Source organism: Macrosteles quadrilineatus, unplaced genomic scaffold (genome assembly GCF_028750875.1).
Source record: "Macrosteles quadrilineatus isolate MER2022 unplaced genomic scaffold, UCM_ALF_1.0 Scaffold_3__2_contigs__length_128488019, whole genome shotgun sequence".
Taxonomy (NCBI): Eukaryota; Metazoa; Arthropoda; class Insecta; order Hemiptera; family Cicadellidae; genus Macrosteles; species Macrosteles quadrilineatus.
Window position 1 is genome coordinate 60,299,411 of NW_026542596.1, and position 18,959 is coordinate 60,318,369.

The following is an 18,959-nucleotide window of genomic DNA, read 5'->3' on the forward strand; positions in this document are numbered from 1 at the left end:
CAAGGTAAGGCTAACTATAGAGAAAGTTCTGTTGGAGATGGAAATTGACAGCGGCTCAGCTGTATCAGTTTGTCCTTCAGACGTTTTTAATGAACATTTTTCTCATATTGAATTAAAGCCTGTTTCTATGAAATTGCGAACTTACACAGGTGGTGACGTGCCTGTTCTAGGTCAAGCTGAGGTTAGAGTTTTATATAAAAACCAGAACCTAGTGTTACCACTATTGATTGTTGAGGTTTGTCGTAAAGACCAGCCTATTTTGCTTGGAAGGAACTGGTTAGCAAAATTAAAGTTGGATTGGCATGCTGTATTTTCAAGATCGTATGATACTACTGGTACTAAATCTAAGTCTACAGTGAATGTTACCACATGTGAATTGAAGCAATCTAATTGTGAAGTTGTGTTGCCTAAGGGCAAACTTGAGGCTGAAGTAGAGGCGTTAAAGAAAAAGTACAATGCAGTGTTTCAAGGGGGCCAGGAGAAATAAAAGGTGTTAAGGCTCAAGTCACTCTCAAGGACAATGCTGTTCCTAAGTTTTGCAAATTTAGGCCTGTGCCTTACTCGTTAAGGGAAAAAGTAGAACAAGAATTAGATCGGTGGGTTGAGGATGTACAGAGTTTCTAGTTCAGAATGGGCTACTCCGTTAGTTACAGTGCCCAAGACTAATGGTGTCCGATTGTGCGCAGACTTCAAAGTAACATTGAATCCGGTGTTACAGACGGAACATTATCCATTACCTCAACCTGAGGATATATTTGCTTCTCTGTCTGGTTGTACATATTTTTCAGTTGTGGATCTCACTAATGCTTATCAACAATTAGCTGTTGCGGAGGATTCACAACATCTGTTGACGTTAACAACTCACAAGGGACTAATTCGACTAAGACGTCTGCCATTTGGACTTTCTTCAGCTCCAGCTATATTTCAAGCTGTGATCGATCAAATTATAAACGGATTACCAGGTACTGTAGCCTATTTAGATGATGTTTTGGTTGGCGGCTCAACAAGAGAGGAAGCCTTTTATAGATTGGAGAAATTGTTACAGCGTCTTATGGAATTTGGAGTACAAGTTAATGGGAGTAAATGCAAGTTCTTACAGCCTGAAGTGGAATATTTAGGCTACGTCATTTCAGCATCAGGAGTCAGTCCACAACAAGGTATTGTTGAAGCTATTCAAAAAGCTCCCGAACCTACTAGTAAAGACGAGCTAAGGGCTTATGTTGGTTTAATAAACTATTATGGAAAATTTATTCAAAACTTGTCTGCTAAAATTCATTGTTTTTATGAACTGTTAAAGAAAGATGTTCCATGGAAATGGACCGAGCAATGTTCTCAAACATTCAAAGAAAGTAAATCTTGGGTTCTGTGTTCTGATGTTTTAGTACACTATGATGTCTTGAAACCTTTAGTGCTCACTTGTGATGCTAGTCCTAAAGGAGTTTCTGCCATTTTGTCCCATATCATAAACGGAGAAGAAAGACCTATAGCGTTTGCATCAAAAACACTGAGTGCCAGTGAGAAGAACTATTCACAGCTCCACAAGGAGGCGTTGGCACTGATCTTTGGAGTGAAGAAATTCCATAAATACATTTATGGGCGTACCAATTGTATTTTACAAAGTGATCATCAGCCACTAGCAGCTATTTTTGGATCGAAGCGAGGGGTGCCTAGTTTAGCTGCTGCTCGCCTACAACGATGGGCCCTGATTTTGTCTGCCTACAATTTTGAGGTAAAATATCGGAAGGGTTCCAGTTTTCCAGTTTGCCTCACGCTGATGCGTTGTCACGCTTACCACTACCCGAGAATGAAACTTTGGAGTTGGATGAAAATTATATATCTCATGTGGAATCTTGTGTAAGAGAAATGAACTTCTTCAATTCGGGGAGTGACGATTCTCCAATCACTTCTTTAGAGATAGGACAATTGACTGATAAAGACCCACTGTTGTCTAAAGTTCGGGATTTTGTGTTGTATGGGTGGCGTGAAATTGTAGACCCAATGTTAATTCCATTTCAGAGAAGGAGAGATGAATTGTCAGTGGATAAAAATTGCATTTTATGGGGCAGTAGAGTAGTCATACCTAAGAAATTGCAAGGTAAAGTCATCCAGATATTGCATGAACAACATCCTGGAATTACTCGAATGAAATTGTTGGCACGCAGCCACGTGTGGTGGCCTGGGATCGAAAAAGTAATTGAGGATGCTGTGTCATCTTGTTTGATTTGTCAAAGTACAAGAAATGCTGCTTCAAAAGTTCCATTGCAGCAATGGCCGTTAACTTCCGAGAGATGGCGCCGAATTCATATCGATTTTGCTGAAGATCCAACCACCAGACAGCAAATGTTGATTGTAGTGGATAGTTTTTCAAAGTGGATGGAAGTATTTTTAATGGGTTCTATTTCCACGGGGAAGACCATTGAGAAACTTCGTACACTATTTTCTGCTTATGGTTTATCTGAGGAGTTGGTGTGTGACAACGGCACGTCTTTTACCAGCCTAGAATTCAGGGAGTTTCTTAGAAAAAATGGTGTGAAACTAACATTTTCTCCACCATATCACCCTGCCTCCAATGGAGCAGCCGAGCGTTCTGTTCAAGAAGTTAAGAAAAGTTTGTTAAGGCAAGTTTTGGGTGAAAAATCATCTCAGCAGACATCACTGCAGTATAAATTGGATAACTTTCTTTTCGCATATCGTAATACTCCATCGTCAGTAACCGGTGTGAGCCCGGCTGAACTGTTCTTACGTTGGAAACCTCGAACAAAATTGACTATGTTAAAACCTAATCTACTAGACGAGTCAAGGAAGAAGCAGGAAATGCAGAAACGAGCCTCAGATAGGCATAGAGGTGCGTGTAGATTTTTTAATGAAAATCAGAAGGTGTGGGTTAAAACAGTCAGACAGGAGAAAGTTAGTTGGGTTCCAGGTCGTATATTACAGTGTAAAAGTCCAGTTACTTATTTGGTTAGTGTTCTTGGCAAAACAAGAGTTTGCCATGCAGACCATCTTAGACCAACTGAGGTAGAGGAGGACGAAATCATTGTGCGGAAAGAGGAAGTTGGAAGGACTATTGAGGCACATCATCAAGAATTCAATAGAGATTTGCCTATTCTTCAGGAGTCTACATCACCATCAATATCAAGACATGATGCTTCACCTTATTTGCCTAGATTGAAGTCTGATGTTGGGAAACCACGGGGTGTGCAATACAGTCCATCTACAGTTTTGAGGAGATCAAAAAGGACTGTGCACAAGCCGGAGAAATTGGATCTATAAAGTTGGAGAAGCCAAAGAGTCAGAAGAAATTTTAAAGTTTTAAAGTATTATGAGCCAAGCAAATTTTAAGTGTTGGCGAGTGTAATATATGTTTATATTAATTGTACAAGAAGCAGCATTTGATTTTATAATGTTGGTTGGATTCCAGATGTTAAAGACTTTTGTTTTGTTCTGATTGTTAATTTTGTAAATAACAATAATTATTGAGTTGTGATTGAAATGGAGAATAAATTGAATACACTAGATTTTATCTTGTTCTTATAAAATATTACAATATGGTAAATGCGGGTCGCCGGAATTTTACCCCCTGGGCAATGCTGACGTCACTATGACGTAGTAACCTGAGTGGCCAAAAGTTTGTTCGCGGCCGGAATTTTACCCCCTGGGCAATGCTGACGTCACTATGACGTAGTAACCTGAGTGGCCAAAAGTTTTTTCGCGACCGGAATTTTACCCCCTGGGCAATGCTGACGTCACTATGACGTAGTAACCTGAGTGGCCAAAAGTTTGTTCGCGGCCGGAATTTTACCCCCGCGGATTTGGAAGTCTAATGAAAATAGTCAGAGCGTGATTAATTAGATTAGCGATAAAAACCGGAATTTTACCCCCTGTCCATATAACTAGCGTTTAGACAACTGAAGATGTACGGGCCGGATTTTTACCCCCGGAATTTTACCCCCGGATTTTTACCCCCCGGAATTTTACCCCCAGAATTTTACCCCCAGATTTTTACCCCCCGGAATTTTACCCCCAGAATTTTACCCCCTAATTTTTACCCCCCGGAATTTTACCCCCTGGCCGATTTTAGAAATTGAATGATTGATTTTCTTATTTCTGTTTTTAATTAATTGTAAACATGCCATTATTTAGTAGCCTATCTTTATTAATTTATTTTGTAATCTCAACTAAGTAAACAGAATTCGCTGTTTTATTTTGATCATATTAACCAACAGTTGGCTTCAAAGATCAAATCCTGACACTCGAATCTCAAAATTAAAAACCTGATCGATTAGTTAACGTTACAAATAAATTAAGATAGGCTACTTAATAATAAAATGTTAACTATTAAATTAAAACTGAATGAAGAAAATTAATCATTCTCACTAATTTATATATCTGGCCAGGGGGTAAAATTCCGGGGGTAAAAATCCGGGCCGTACATTCTAGGTTTTTATAATTTGATTTGTTCTGATTAAATTCACAACCGTGAAAATATATATTTAATTCCGCGTTTAATCGATCAAGCTGATGTCGCGAAACTCAAAAGTTCGCGGCCGGAATTTTACCCCCTGGTTTGTGACGTCACGTTTGCCCAGGGGGTAAAATTCCAGGGGGATAAAAATCCGCTACCCTGTAAATGCTAGGCTAGGCTTGGTCACCAGGTGTGCTTGTATGTTTGTATGCTTGCACAAAGATCTCGAAAACGGCTTTGACGATTTCCTTCAAATGTTGTTAATAATAATTTATTTCTAGCCTAAAATGAGTTTTCTGCAATTAAAACTGCCAACAAAAATCTAACTACGTCTATTTAGTACCTTAAACCAAAAATAGTAGGCTACCTCTACCTGTACCTGTAATAAGTTATGAAAATGCTTGAATTTGGTCTTCTTTTAGCACCTATTTCGTTCAATTTAGTACCTTCAATAAAAACGATCGTGCCTCTCATTGAATTTTTTGACCATGTCCTTGTGTTTGAATTCGATCAAACGACCTGTGTACTAAATTTTGGCATAATTCGTTTGTACAAATTTTGTAATCCCCTAGCCAGTGACAAGGTCGTCTCTATAGGTGATGTCTATCTTGTGTATTCTAAGGTCTATGCTTTAGCATAAAAGAACATCCTTATAACCTTAGTACTGTAACTATTTATTAAATTTAAAAAATAGATGGATTGTAATTTCTGCGCTCGAGCCTTTGAACGGCAACAACTGATCTTAGATGTACTGCACAGTTAGTGTCTCAGTTATTGAATGTTAACATTGTAGTTAGTGTTCATGCCGTGCATCTGTACCGGAGTTTCGTTAATGACTTATTGTATTGTGCATTTGTTATGGTTGGTCAGGTCAAACAAAAGTATAAAAATAGTCAATTTTATTACTATAGTCAGTGTCAAAATTTTGGCGGTTTTAGAGGAGGTCCCTCTACCACTTTTTCTGTCTATTTTTCAGCTGATTGCCGTTTTGACAAAATATCAGTTCTCAGCTGTTGTCTGTTGAGCTAAAGCTATGTTAGGATCAAGCAAGGCCACATTAAAAAAACTTTTTTTTAATGTGGCCTTGGATCAAGACGTGGAGGGAATAGATAAAAAAAATCGCATACAACATTTTGTAAACGGAGTATACATAAATTTTGATTGTTCAAGAATTAATAATTTATGCATGTTTTCTGAGGAGCTAGGTAAAATTATGACAAAGTATTAAAACTGTTAACTATTCAAAACTATCCTTTTTTGAGTCTCATGTACAACTTCAGAGGCAACAGTGCTATGGGAATGGAGGGAAACAGGTCCATGACGTAGGAAATGGTGTAGGACGTAGTAAAGTAAAGGCGAGCCGTGTGGAGTTTGGGAGTGGATTTATGTATCTCCAATACTAAGACTGCTTTCAGAGTGAACTGACGATTTTTTCCGAGCAAAGCTCGGTCCCCAGGTACTAGCTATTATTTATGGTAGCTATAAATAATAAATATGGTATAAATATTATATAATTTCTTGATCAGCATTGTACGTGTTATTAAATTTGCGGAAAGTAAATATTATATATGGCTAAAACAGTTGGTAACAGAACTTGGATCTTGATTAGGCCTAAAAGGGACATTTTATTTTAATCGTAGATTTTGGAAATTGAATCAAGCAGACTTCTTATCCTAGAAACCTGTTTTGTTGATAAGTTTGCAGTAACCTATTTGGGCTTATTATATCTTAAATATACAAAAACAGCAAATACAGTTTTTTTGTGTAGGGCTATGCTAAAATGACAGCAAAATACATCATGGGTTTGACAATTCATTGGTCGATATAAAGTCAATGGAATTTAGGGAAAACGTGCCCACCTATCTGAATTTCCCATCCATCTACACAAGCAGTTTAGTGATGGTAGTTTGCGCAATCGCCGCTTGAGTCGCTAGCACCATTGACTATTCATAGTCAATGCTAGCACCCAGGCTCGCAACAGTTCGCTACGTGACCACCAGGTGTCTCTTATATCGACTTTATAATCCACCATCGTATGTTTTTTATCAATAAGTTAAAATACAAAAAGTTAAAAGTATTATTTACACAAGTAAATGAGTAATTTAGTTAAAAAACCAAAACTTTTATTGTTTGAAGCCGTTGTAGCTAACTTAGAGACCTCTGTATCTATTGACACTCGCAGCGCTCTTTAGTAGGTCATACCACAGAAAACGTACTACTATACCCAGAATGCCAACCGCATGGTAAAAAGCATTAAGCGGTTTGAGAGAGCTTTGCCTGTCAATCCGTAGGCAGCGCCACCAGCGTTGCCATGCTTGCTTATAGTAGTACGTTTTATGTGGTCATACAGAGACTACCCTAATTAGCTCTGCCTACAACCATGGCCTTATGGGTTGATACCAAAAACAAAACAGAGTAAACTGTTTACGCTCATAATTATTGTTTGAAAAGCCAAGAGTCGCTTCTCTGACCTGAGTTCGACGATAGGCTTACATGAAATGACTCGCAGACATTGTTCATTGTATCAAATAATGTTTACATTCGGGCGAGTGACTAGACACAGTGGCGTATCCAGGGAGGGGGCCCAAGGGGGCCGGGCCCCCCCCGAAATTTTTTTTTTAGTTACCCTGTACTCAGTACCGTGTGCCGTGTACACGGGAGCGTTGCAATGCGCGTTCTAGAAACAGTCAAATGAGTGCGTACACACTACACAATACGTGTTGTTATTGTATAAAATGCCGGATTACTGGAATGTTATCAATAAAAACACATAAAAATGCAATTAAAACACGTCTCCGAAGATCACGCGATCTGAAACCGCTATTGCCGCGATCGGGCATGACGACGATGACGCGTGACCGCGGGAGACGATGATAACGTGTACACGTCCGCGGGAGATGTTCGTGATTTTGACGCGATCGCGCATGACGACGATGACGTTTCCGTGACCGTGGGAGATGTTTATGATTTTGCCGCGATCGCGCAGGTCGACGATGACGTTTCTGTGACTGCGGGAGTAGACAATGATGTTTACATAGCCGCGGGAAATGATAAAATCTTTGCCGCGACCGTGAAAGACCACGATAATGTCTACATGACCGCGGCCCGCGGGAGATGTTCATGATTTAGCCGTGATCGCGCAAGTCGACGATGACGTTTCTGTGACTGCGGGAGTAGACAATGACGTTTACATGGCCGCGGGAGATGTTCATGATTTTGCCACGATCACACAAGACGACGATGGCGTTTCCGTGACCGCGGGAGTAGACAATGATGTTTACACGGCCGCGGGAGATGATACAATATTTTGCCACGACCGGGGAAGACAACGATAATGTCTACATGACCGCGGGAGATGTTCATGATTTAGCCGTGATCGCGCAAGTCGACGATGACGTTTCTGTGACTGCGGGAGTAGACAATGACGTTTACATGGCCGCGGGAGATGTTCATGATTTTGCCACGATCGCGCAAGACGACGATGACGTTTTCATGACCGCCGGAGAGAATGATGATACCTACACGGCCGCGGGAGATAATCAGAATTTTGCCGCGACCGCGGAAGACCTCCCGCCAAAAGACGCCGGATTACTGGAGTGCCGGAGTGGTACAGTGCCGATTATATAGGGTCTTCTGTACAATGTTTTATAATTAAAAAAATGACGGTAGCTGGTACATATAGTGTCTTCTTCAGTATCCAATAGTCATTGCGTGTACATTACATATTTTTGGGTCGAGTTTTCGATCACTGGACGACCACTAGTATGCTTTATTCTATAAGTTGAGTGTAGTTTTGTTAGCTTGATTTATTTTATTAAAATTACGTCACGTAGATTAATAGTAGTTTAGGCAACTTGTTTAGATTTCAGAACAGTAAAAAACAAATTTTTAGTAGTAATACACCAATATTATTTTCTACTTTAGAGCCTCCAGAGGTGTTGTAAACTGCAATTTAGCACCATAAAATACCAAAATTTTTCCCGGGGGGGGACCCCCGGACCCCCCAGACCCCCCGGTTCGGGCCCCCCCCAAAGCAGAATCCTGGCTACGCCACTGACTAGACATCGTTTTTTTAGCGAATTTCCCTATAGGGAAGTAGCTATTACCGATTACCGTAGGTGGCACGGTAAGACCTAGACCCGGGACCGATTTACTTTTTTCATTTTGATGTCCCCAGAGGCCAAAAACACCATTCGTTAAAATTGTAATATATGTATATATATATTCGTCCGTGAACGTGATAACTTGAGTAATTTTGGTCCGATTTTGATGAAATTTTGTTTAAATGTGTAAAGCGGGATAAACTTGAATGAGTTCGCGAACCAGCATGATCGGACCATGGGAACGGGGCTTTACAGGGGGTTTTATGGGGTAAAAATTGGTTTTTCTCACTTTTGACCCTCAAAACACAAAATTTCCCAATTTCTCTTTAGACCTTTTTAAAGAGCTTAAAAAAAAAATAATTTAGTACCATAAAAGTATTTTTGTTTGGTTATTAGCAACGGAGAAAATAAAAAAATTGTAAATTTAAAATTCCCATGTTATTCTTATGGAGAATATTGTCAAATGTTGTAGTTTGCTTGTTTATGGATATATTTTGATCAAACTTGACAAATTTTTTTATTTTGTACTAAGCTATCAATATTTTACTCAAAAACACACTTTATTAGTTTCCTTGTAGCAGCAAACCTAGGTACTCGTTAAACCTAATGTTATTAAAATATATTTAACTGAAAATCAATTCAGACAACTGGAAATTCGCTTAGTCGGCAGGTTTGCTGCGGCGGGGGTATTTTCGTTAATGATCCAAACCACGCACGAATGCTTAACCTTTCTGTTATAATTCGTGCAGTATTTAATATGTATGGAAATGTGAAATCAAAATTCATTTGACAGTTCTGCTTGCTTACATTAAACTTTGTGAGATTTTACTTTATTTTTAGTTCAGTCAAGAGTATTGTAGTTACAAAAAAAAACTGTGACGATTTTTTCTTAACTCTATGTTTTTTGGGGCGCTGAGTACGAATATGAAGAGACCCAACAATACATCGTTGTGCGTTTTGAGCTCGACGCAAAAAATATGGAAATTACACTTTTTTCTTTTTTTTTGCTTATAACTTGGAAACTACGGGTTCTACTAAATTTTACTAAATATGAAAATGGAAGATGATAAAATTTCCTACAAAATACATACATATCGTTCTTTATCAAACGCACAGTTATCTCGCTAGAGCGCGCTCCAAATTAAAAAAATATCACATTGTGTAAAAACGCTTTGACATATTTTCACATTTATTTATGATAAAAAGTAGGCTAGAAGTTTTCCACTTGACTTTGGCCGGTTTTATGCACAAGTTCTATTGAGTTAAATGGGAGCATTTATGCACCGCGACAGCGACAAACTGCCGCGCGAGCGACTCGGAGATCTCTAAATACCCGCGACAGGTTTTAGAATCGCAGCTTCGCGCGCGGTTCAAGTTCTATTGGATCAAATGGGCACGTTTATGCACCGCGACAGTAGTATTTTTCATACTCCACGTGGTATATTCTCCATATATTTATATTGATTAATGTTAATAATTAGTATTTAAATGAGTTCTTTACCCTTTATTTGTAATATAAATTACATCATTATATTATGTAATGACATTTTTAAGAGGATTGACCCAATTCCAACTGTAAATAGTATGTGTTGTTTAAATAACTGGGGTTTTGTCATTAACGTGTACAACACTACAGGTCTATATTTAAACAACTTAATAATCACTTCTACATCACAAACACAACATTGGATTGAGAACATACTGATTTCTTTAATTCCCCCAGCACCGGATGTGAGTTTACGCGACAAAAAAGGGTCGCTGTCGCGTGAAATTTTGTAAGGTGTTCCCACTATTATATCTTATTGTTACTTTCTCAATTCAATTAAATACATTTTGTATTCAAAACTGTTAACATCATTTCTGTTTTAGTACTGTGTTTTTCTTTTATATTAAATTCTGCGTAACCAGTGAAGAACTAAATCGGTGTCTTTTAATTTTAAATATCCACCGATAACTTAGAAGTCATTTGATTAGTTTCATAACTAACTATCCAGCCATCAGCACACCAGCCACAAGGAAAAGCAAGATATTCCTGAACTGCAACAGCGTACAACTAAGAAAGAACACCAACCAACCGCATTTGGAGGACTCCAAGCACTAAGCAGGGGCCTTCCACTGCAGTGGCAAAACATCACAAAAAAATTATAGTCAACTTATTAGCAAACTTCTATTTGTTTTGAAATAAATTTCGGTAGGCTATACTAATTGGGTCTTTTAACATAATTTACTTTCGTAGTCTACTTTCAATAAATGCGTACTTTCAAAAATCTGGCAAAGAACATGTTTTTTACAAACATATGATATTTTTGTCTTTTGGAGCGGGCTAAGGAGAGAGACAGAGGGTTTGACAAAAACTAATATTTTTCAGGAAAGTTTCACATCAAGAGTTCATTCAAGTATGCGGTAATAGGTATGCGTCTCTCGAAAGTTCAGATCCGTATTAGCATAGATTAAAAGAAGTAGACATGGTATTAGCTTATAAATTATTTTATGGAAACTTCCATATCTCCAAATTATTTTGTTCTTTGACAATTATATTAGGAACAAAAAAGATATGTATACACTTTTCCAAAATCATTAAAAAAAATAATGACTTCAAGTGATATTTAGTAAATAGTTGTTGTCTTGTGAATTGTAGATTGAATTTGTAGTTGTAATTTTAACTATTTAATTAGGCTATAACAATAATGTGAGCAGTATTCCTACTTTATAACTTAAAGAGCGAGGGGGGGGGGAATGTGAAGGAAAAAATTGTACAAACTAAAACAAAAATCTTGTTCAAAATATTGTATTCACCTGCATACAAAAATTAGTACAAAATACATTATGTTTGGCGCTTAAAACTATCAGTCTTAACAAATTAATCTGACCAAAGTTTGAATTTACACTTAGCTTAAACGAACTTTTACAAATGTATAGATAAACCTTGTTATACTATCACTGTCTCTGCGTTCAGAGATAAAACTAAGTCAATAAGGGGCAAAGTCACTAAACTTAGCCCTGAGAGTCTAATTGACAAATATTTATCACACTCTAAAACATCTTAAAAGCGTAACTACTAACACAAATTGAGAAGTTATGACATACAGATCAAAATTAAATCACACAGCAAAATATGTTGAGTTTTGGTACATAAAAACACTACACACAATACAATTTACTGATATTCTGGGCAGAAAATGCTAAGAGTATTTAATACACAAAACATATTTTTGTAAAAAAAATGGCAATAAGAAATAAATATTCTACTAAGAGTAATATACGCATTAGACGTAAAGATTACTCTGATATCAGACATTTTTATCTGGATTTACAGAATAAAAATGCAAAGTGAAATAACTAAATTATACATTCATATTTTTTTTTAGATATTTATAGAGTTCAATGTATAATTTGTATCAGAAACAAAAATGGAAGAAAAATTTAAGTTTAAGATTTGCCAATTATCGAGAAAACAATACAATTACAATTGCAATAAGAGTTAAAACTAAAATTGAATACGAAACTGCAGAACAAACTTAATCGATTCAGTAGTCAATGAAAAAATTTATAGGTGCTGAATATAGTTCTGTATTTTGAGTTATAGATTATGAACTTCAACAACAAAAGAGGTACCTTTTTCTCAGTTTTTACGACTACATTGATGACATAGTTCAGTATGTTAATTTATTCTAGATATCTACTACATTGTCTATGTTTAATTAATTAGTTTATGCCATTGGTTGGTTGAGCAATTGCAGAAGTAAAAAAAAAAGATCTTTAGATTGTTTTATAAGTTGACATAGCATGGTGGTAACTTAGTTCAAAATGACTTATAACATTGTTATACACGGCCTACTGTAATAGTATATTTTATAAGAAGAGTAGAAAGTGAGTCATTAAATGTTTAAAGTGCTCGATCTTGCACTTCAAACATAATGGTCTCAAATATGTAATGACATTCTTTCACTCATGTTTAAACATTTGAACTCATGTTGTTTCGCTACACTACAATAACTAATTATTTTTTAAATTTAAAACCGACATTGGAATATTTATTTATTACAGTTAGGATTTTTTTTAGGTTAAGTATAGTATTTAAAACCGTGTTGGCACGTCCATTTCAGTTGATGGAACAATAAAAAATGTTTGTAATGTCCAGAAAATTAAACAAGATTTTAAAAATTTTTTTGCAAAGTAAACAATATAATGATGAATTTTTGATGGTGATAAAAATATATAACGAAAACAGGTGATTTCACAGTAGTGTAGCAAAAAATAGACTTGAAAAAAAGTTTTGTACAACTACTAGGGTATTTCGTTTAAAAATTAAACATCTTCCAAACAGCTGTAATAAAGATCTTTAAACATCTGATATTACTTCTTGATACAAATGAGATTGCGTATTTGGTTAAAAACACCACTTAATTTTACAATTTATTAGTTAGTGGAATGATTTAAAACAATTGGCACAATAATGGGTACATGAGTAAAATCCTATCGATTAATGAGAATTGCCTGTTACAATGGCTGCTTTATGACTTAAATACAAGTATTTACACAGTATCTACATTATTTACAATATTTACAATTAGGGAGATATACATCTCTCAGATCATCAGGTTATCTTAGATTTTTGACAGTCTAGTAAAGCTCTGGCCTCACAAAATATAAATCTAAGAATCTTGAAATTTGAGTCTAAAAAAGTTGTATTTTCATGACTCACCAATAAACGTGATATCGAACAATGAACTGCATCATTCAAAAGTGGTTAGCACAGATCAAAGTAAAACCAAAACTAGATCACATTTTCAAAGTAATAACCTCAGATTCCTCCACATGATAAGAATGCTCTTTGGTTTTCCATTACATTCATTCTCAAAACACTTACACAGTTTCTTTATAATCTTAAAAATAAATTAAGATTCTGATGCGTGGAAGTCATGACATTAAAAGTTCTCGTATTTCTAAAGCTATTCAAATTTTACCAGGTTGTTGTTTAGGTTACATAGCTACCATTGCAGCTCCGTTCTGCTTCTCTGGAGAGGTTTTTTTAGGTTTAGTTTCTTCTATCATAGATTCAATCATCAAAGTAGTGTTATTAGCTGGAGAAGTAAGCCCTTCTTTCCCATTCACCTTCTCAGACGACTCGGTTATGTAATGCACTTCACCGTTCTTCAGCTGCACATTTTTCAAAACTTCGTGATTCCTAGAGTCACTACTGATTTTCGGGAGACGCCCGAAGATGGACTTCAGATCTTCACCCTTCTCTGGAGGGTGGGGGAGGGCGTAAACCAGCTGTTTCCAAAACCACGGAGTTTCCCACTTGAGGTAGGTGTTCATCTGAAGGTAACCCTTGAGGCCCTCGTCTAGATCGGCAGATGAACCTACGTCCTCGTAAACGATTACAATGACTTTAGAAGTTCCAGTCTTCAATGCTTCAGCGTGAGCCGTTTTGAACTCGACAGTTCCCCACACACTGTTCAAGAAGTTCGGAGACAGCACGACAATAGTCCTCCGAGAGCTTTGAACCGATTTCAAAATTTGTTCTTGGATGCCATCACCGGGAACCCAGTCTCTGTAGTGTAAACACAGTTTAAAACTCTTCTCGCCTTCCAAGAAAGGTACTAGCTTCTGGACAACAAAATCATGGTCTTCGTTGGCGTAGCTGACAAAAGCATCGTACTTCTTGTTTTCGTCATAGTCCGGATTGGACACCAGCCACTGAAGTGCCTTCCATTCGCTCGAGTAACAGTAAACGTGAATTTCTGTTCGGTAACGGTAGTAAAGTGTGGTTACCAGTGCGACAACAAAGCATAAAATTGCAACAAGAATGCAACCAAAGATGATCAAGCTTGCTTTCTCAGTACACAGCTCGCTTTCAAGCACTTTATCTACTGAACGTCCATCTGCGCAGGTTACGTTGTAGCTTACCTGAAAAGTAAAAATATGAATTAGTAATTATTTACTATTTAAATCTACTCTATTATCAGTCACAATTAATATGGTGGTGCAAAAGGGTATAATTTTGCTTTAACCAAAATATGAGTGAAGTTGGTTATGCTTTGTGTTGTTATTGACCAAGACCAGCTGTTTCATTAACAGGACATCCGTGAATATATCTTAAAATTGCTACAAAGTTTCTGATGATTTTCTGAAATTGCAGCTATTCCTTGTTCATTACTTATGATTGTGACAAAACTGTTGATGATTTCTCATGATCACGGTAAAACAGGTTAGACCTATACAGTAATGTCTTTCGATCGCAGCAACATCCACTTATTTTCCTGATGATCATGTCAACCCCTTTGATTATTTTCACGATTGGGGAAACAAAATTGTGATAATATACCACAATATTGACAACACCTGTGATGATTTCACATGATCGCGGCAACATTGGTGATCACCTCAACACACGTGACTATTTTTTGTGATCGCGGTTAAATTTGTGATGATTTTTTACTAATCATTTCTTGTGATCGCGGCAACTTCCGTTATTCGTGTTAGTTTCCCTCTAGAAAATTGCAAAGACAATTTTCTACTAAATATGCAAAACGAGAAAAATTTGTAAATTCGGGCCGATTTTTGGCTACTATTCAAAAGTTTAGTTTCCAGATTCTTTACAAAATTCACAGATTTTTCCCCTATTATAAAATTTTACCAACAATTCCTGGTTTCCAGGTCGGCTGGACACCCTTGTAATTCAACCATAAGTGAACCTCCTGCACTTTGAGTAAAATCGTCCACCATGAACGAACCATGTTTTGTTGTTACCGCTTGCCGTCTTTGGAACAGCCTGCCCCTACACATTAAATCCCTTAATAAACGTTCCCAGTTTGTGGCGGCACTAAAAAATCTTTACTTTGAGCAAATGGTCTCGGCTGGCGTGTCCTAGGGCTTCTGCGTCTTTGCGCGATTGCTGGTGCGTATGCGTGTGTGTGTGTGTGTGTGTGTTTTCTTTTGTATATTCTATTTATGATAATTACTATTTTTTTTATTAGTAAATTAGTTAAATAAATTGAATTTTTGCTTGATGTGTTAAATATGTATATTTATATTAGATTAAGAAATTTCATTGTATTTTTATTTATTTATATTTAAGTTTGTCAGGTTAAGTGTAAGAGAGGGCCATGTGGCCCTAACTTTGCCTGGTAAAATAAAGAATTTTCATTTAATTCATTTCATGAACAGGATGATCCCAAACTAACTTAAGCTTTTCTCTATAGTTTCGAATCAAGACTTGCTTTTTTTACTACCATCAATGATTCACAAGGTCAAACCTTCGACATAGCTGGGATGTACTTAACCAGTATTTACTCACTGACAACTTTGCTTTAGCAGAGTTCAAACTCCAAGTGGAATCAAATAAATAAATGAAAATAACAACCAAAGAGAATGTTCCAACACTAAAATTATAGTGTAGGCTACAGATAAATCACGACACATAGAGAGTTTGTTTGTTAGTTTGTTTGATTTATGATTACAATATTTAATGTTACATCAGAGTTTTCAGGGGTTTCTGCCTCTACAAGCCAGTAGTAATTTATTGAAAGCAAAGTAATCAAGGACAGCTATTTTGAACTATTAAAAAATACCCAGGATCAAACTGGTGACCAACAGATAATAAGGTAAGCGATATAACTAAGCACCCAGATACACAGCTATTTAAGTTGATGAAATATTCTAAAGACACTAGGATTTGTCTTCATTCTACTAAACAAACAAACTTATCAGGACCTCAAGTTTAATTCATCAATATTTTTGGACTTTTATAGTACTTTAATTGCGTTAAAATAAAGTTTACCAACGACCGTTTTTTAAAGTAGCCGTTTCAGTACAGTTGTTAGAATTGAAAAGTATCTCATAACAGCATAGTTTTACTCATAACAACAAGGGTAACGGACCAATGAGGTTCAAGGATTGAGAGAGGAGAAGCAAAATTGTAATGATTCGAAACTAAACTAATCAGCTGTTCAGGCCAATTTAATTGTTGATTGGTACAATTAGTATTTGATCAAATGTTTCGTTGCATCACTGTCAGTGGCAATTAGAGGTTATAAACAAAAACATAACCTCTCTTAGAAGTTATGAGTAGTGATTTTTAGTAATTAAAACACCGTCGTAGGTAAAGTAGCCGTGTCGTTAACACTATCTTTACGCAATCGTTGCGTAAACCACTGTAACAACATGAGTAGAAAACTTAAGGTACGAGCCTTGGCAAATGCCTTAAAAACTTCTACGGAGTGCCGTAAACACTTTTTACGCGAGTTGCGTACACTACTTTACCTTCGACAGTGTTTTATTTACTAAATATCACTACCCATAACTTCTAAGAGAGGTTATGTTTTCATTTATAACCTCTCATTGTCACTGACAGTGGTGCAACAAACCTGTACCAAACTCTAATTGCACCACTCAACAATTAACACGTTCACTAAGTATATTAGCAGATATATAATACATGATGTATATAATTACATAATATATTTTAATCCACAATTTATAGTATAAAATTTATTTAATTAAAGATATATTGTCACTCAATTAACATGATCATGTTAATGTTTATGTTTTTTAGCCATTTATAAAAGTATTACATATCATTAGCAGTGAATGTGTTAAATTGGCCTGAACAGCTGATTAGTTGATGTTTGAATCATTACAATTTTACTTCTTCTCTCTCAATCCTTGAACCTCATTGGTTCAACGTTACCAGTGTTGTTATGAGTAAAAATATGCTGTTATTAAAGAAAACAATGCTGTTATGTGAAACTTTTCAATTCTTAGAACTGAACTGAAACAGCTACCTTAGAAAAACAGTCGTAGGTAAAAGAATTATTCCAACATTATCATGAAAGTGTTTACTTTTGGTACTCGTACCGTGATTAAAACTTTCCAAAGGGCATACAAGGTTTATACACTAAGCAATGCAAAGCTGGTCTATTATAAGTTATGTTTTTGTGTAGGAGCAAAAAGAAAAATGCAAAAAAATACAAATGATTACTTAATCAGGATGGAAAATACCAAGTCGAGGATAATTTTTGTTTTGTTTGAAGTTATAATATTATCAACCAATAAAACATACAATTTTCATTACAAAATATTATATCGAAAAGAAACACTTGCAGTCACAAGAATTATTGATAAAACATGATAAAGAGCAAGGGAAAATAAAATAAGAGTAAGTGAAAACGAGCTGATTTTTTTAACCCTAAACCAAGAACTTAGGCAAAAGATTTTACAGGCTTATCAATACGTAACATAACTACTATTTGGTTACAAAAGGTCAACTGAGCTCAGTTTTCAACCAAAGCTAGTGACTTTTCTCAAGATGTTTACCACTCAGTGACCCCTATTTGTGAATCAAAGAATTTAATTTCAGAACTACCTTTTTATAGCTTTTCTTGACTAGTTGTATGAAAGGCAAAGCATCACAGTCGCATGTCCAAGGGTTGTTGTGCAATGACAAATACATCAGTTCTGGAGCTGACTCTAGCTGTGTGATTGTCTCTGAGGCTAGTCCAGTCAAGTTGTTGTTGCTCAGGTCCAACACCTGCATCACAGATCGGTTCAAGGTAAACATTTAGAATTATATGTTAAAAGCTACCTACAATACAAGAAGACAAGAACAAGATCGCAAATGATTCGCATAAATTTGTTGAACATGCGAACAGAATTTTATCTAAGGAGATGTGAATAGTAGAACCATTGAGTATGCACGTATACTCAGTGTATTTGTATACATGGTCGAACCATTAACGATTCTTACAAAAAGAAGATAGTTGAATCAGCCACAATGAGTGTCAAAAATATATTTTCTGTCAATCGGCGTGTTCGACAGCAATCAGAATTTACGTCAGCACACTCTGCAGGTGGCTCAATGCTTCATCAATATTAATTCTCAAAAAATGTACAACGACTTTTGAACATGAAGATGTTAAAAATGAAGAAAATTATACATTTTCGATGCCGCAAGAGGTGTTCAAGATGCTTTTTCACAGATGACACATGAATTAAATTAATAAGATGAAATAAATTTACATGGATTTAAAAAAAGTTATTTTGTTTTATCAACACAATATGTATATCTGTACTTAATCTAAAAAAGGCCTAAAATTATGTGTACTTTTCTTATCCTAATGTAAAAAGAAGCAGAACAGGGGTTGTTTGCAATCCTACTAAACTAACTAAATCCGTCTTACCATTCAAACTGGACACCGTTTATTTAATGTGGGTCATAAAAACCAGCTAAACCACATTAGTAGCATATGAATTGTACACATACAGGAATCTAACTTGCACATGTACCTCAGAGCAACACTCATCACAGCAAAGCCATGGTCAACTCAGCTACTGTGCCACCGTTGGCCAACCGGAATGAGTGCCACTAAAGACTAAATGATACTAAT

The 18,959-nt window shown here is 36.3% G+C and overlaps 2 protein-coding genes across 2 annotated transcripts in view; one reads left to right on the forward strand and one right to left on the reverse strand.

Annotated features, from left to right (window-relative positions):
* The first annotated feature begins 1,863 nt into the window (after positions 1-1,863).
* On the forward strand, positions 1,864-3,273 carry LOC128989237 (uncharacterized protein K02A2.6-like). Its single transcript, XM_054411110.1, has one exon. The coding sequence runs from the start codon at positions 1,864-1,866 to the stop codon at positions 3,271-3,273; it is 1,410 nt and encodes a 469-aa protein (XP_054267085.1).
* An 8,067-nt stretch (positions 3,274-11,340) lies between these two features.
* LOC128988975 (protein toll-like) overlaps positions 11,341-18,959 on the reverse strand; it is a 31,217-nt gene continuing 23,598 nt past the window's right edge. The window contains exons 5-6 of the mRNA XM_054410798.1: positions 17,939-18,103; positions 11,341-14,481 (exon numbers count right to left, since the gene is read on the reverse strand). Coding sequence (XP_054266773.1) covers positions 13,552-14,481; positions 17,939-18,103 — 1,095 coding nt within the window. The 3' untranslated portion in view covers positions 11,341-13,551. The remainder of the gene's footprint in view (positions 14,482-17,938; positions 18,104-18,959) is intronic.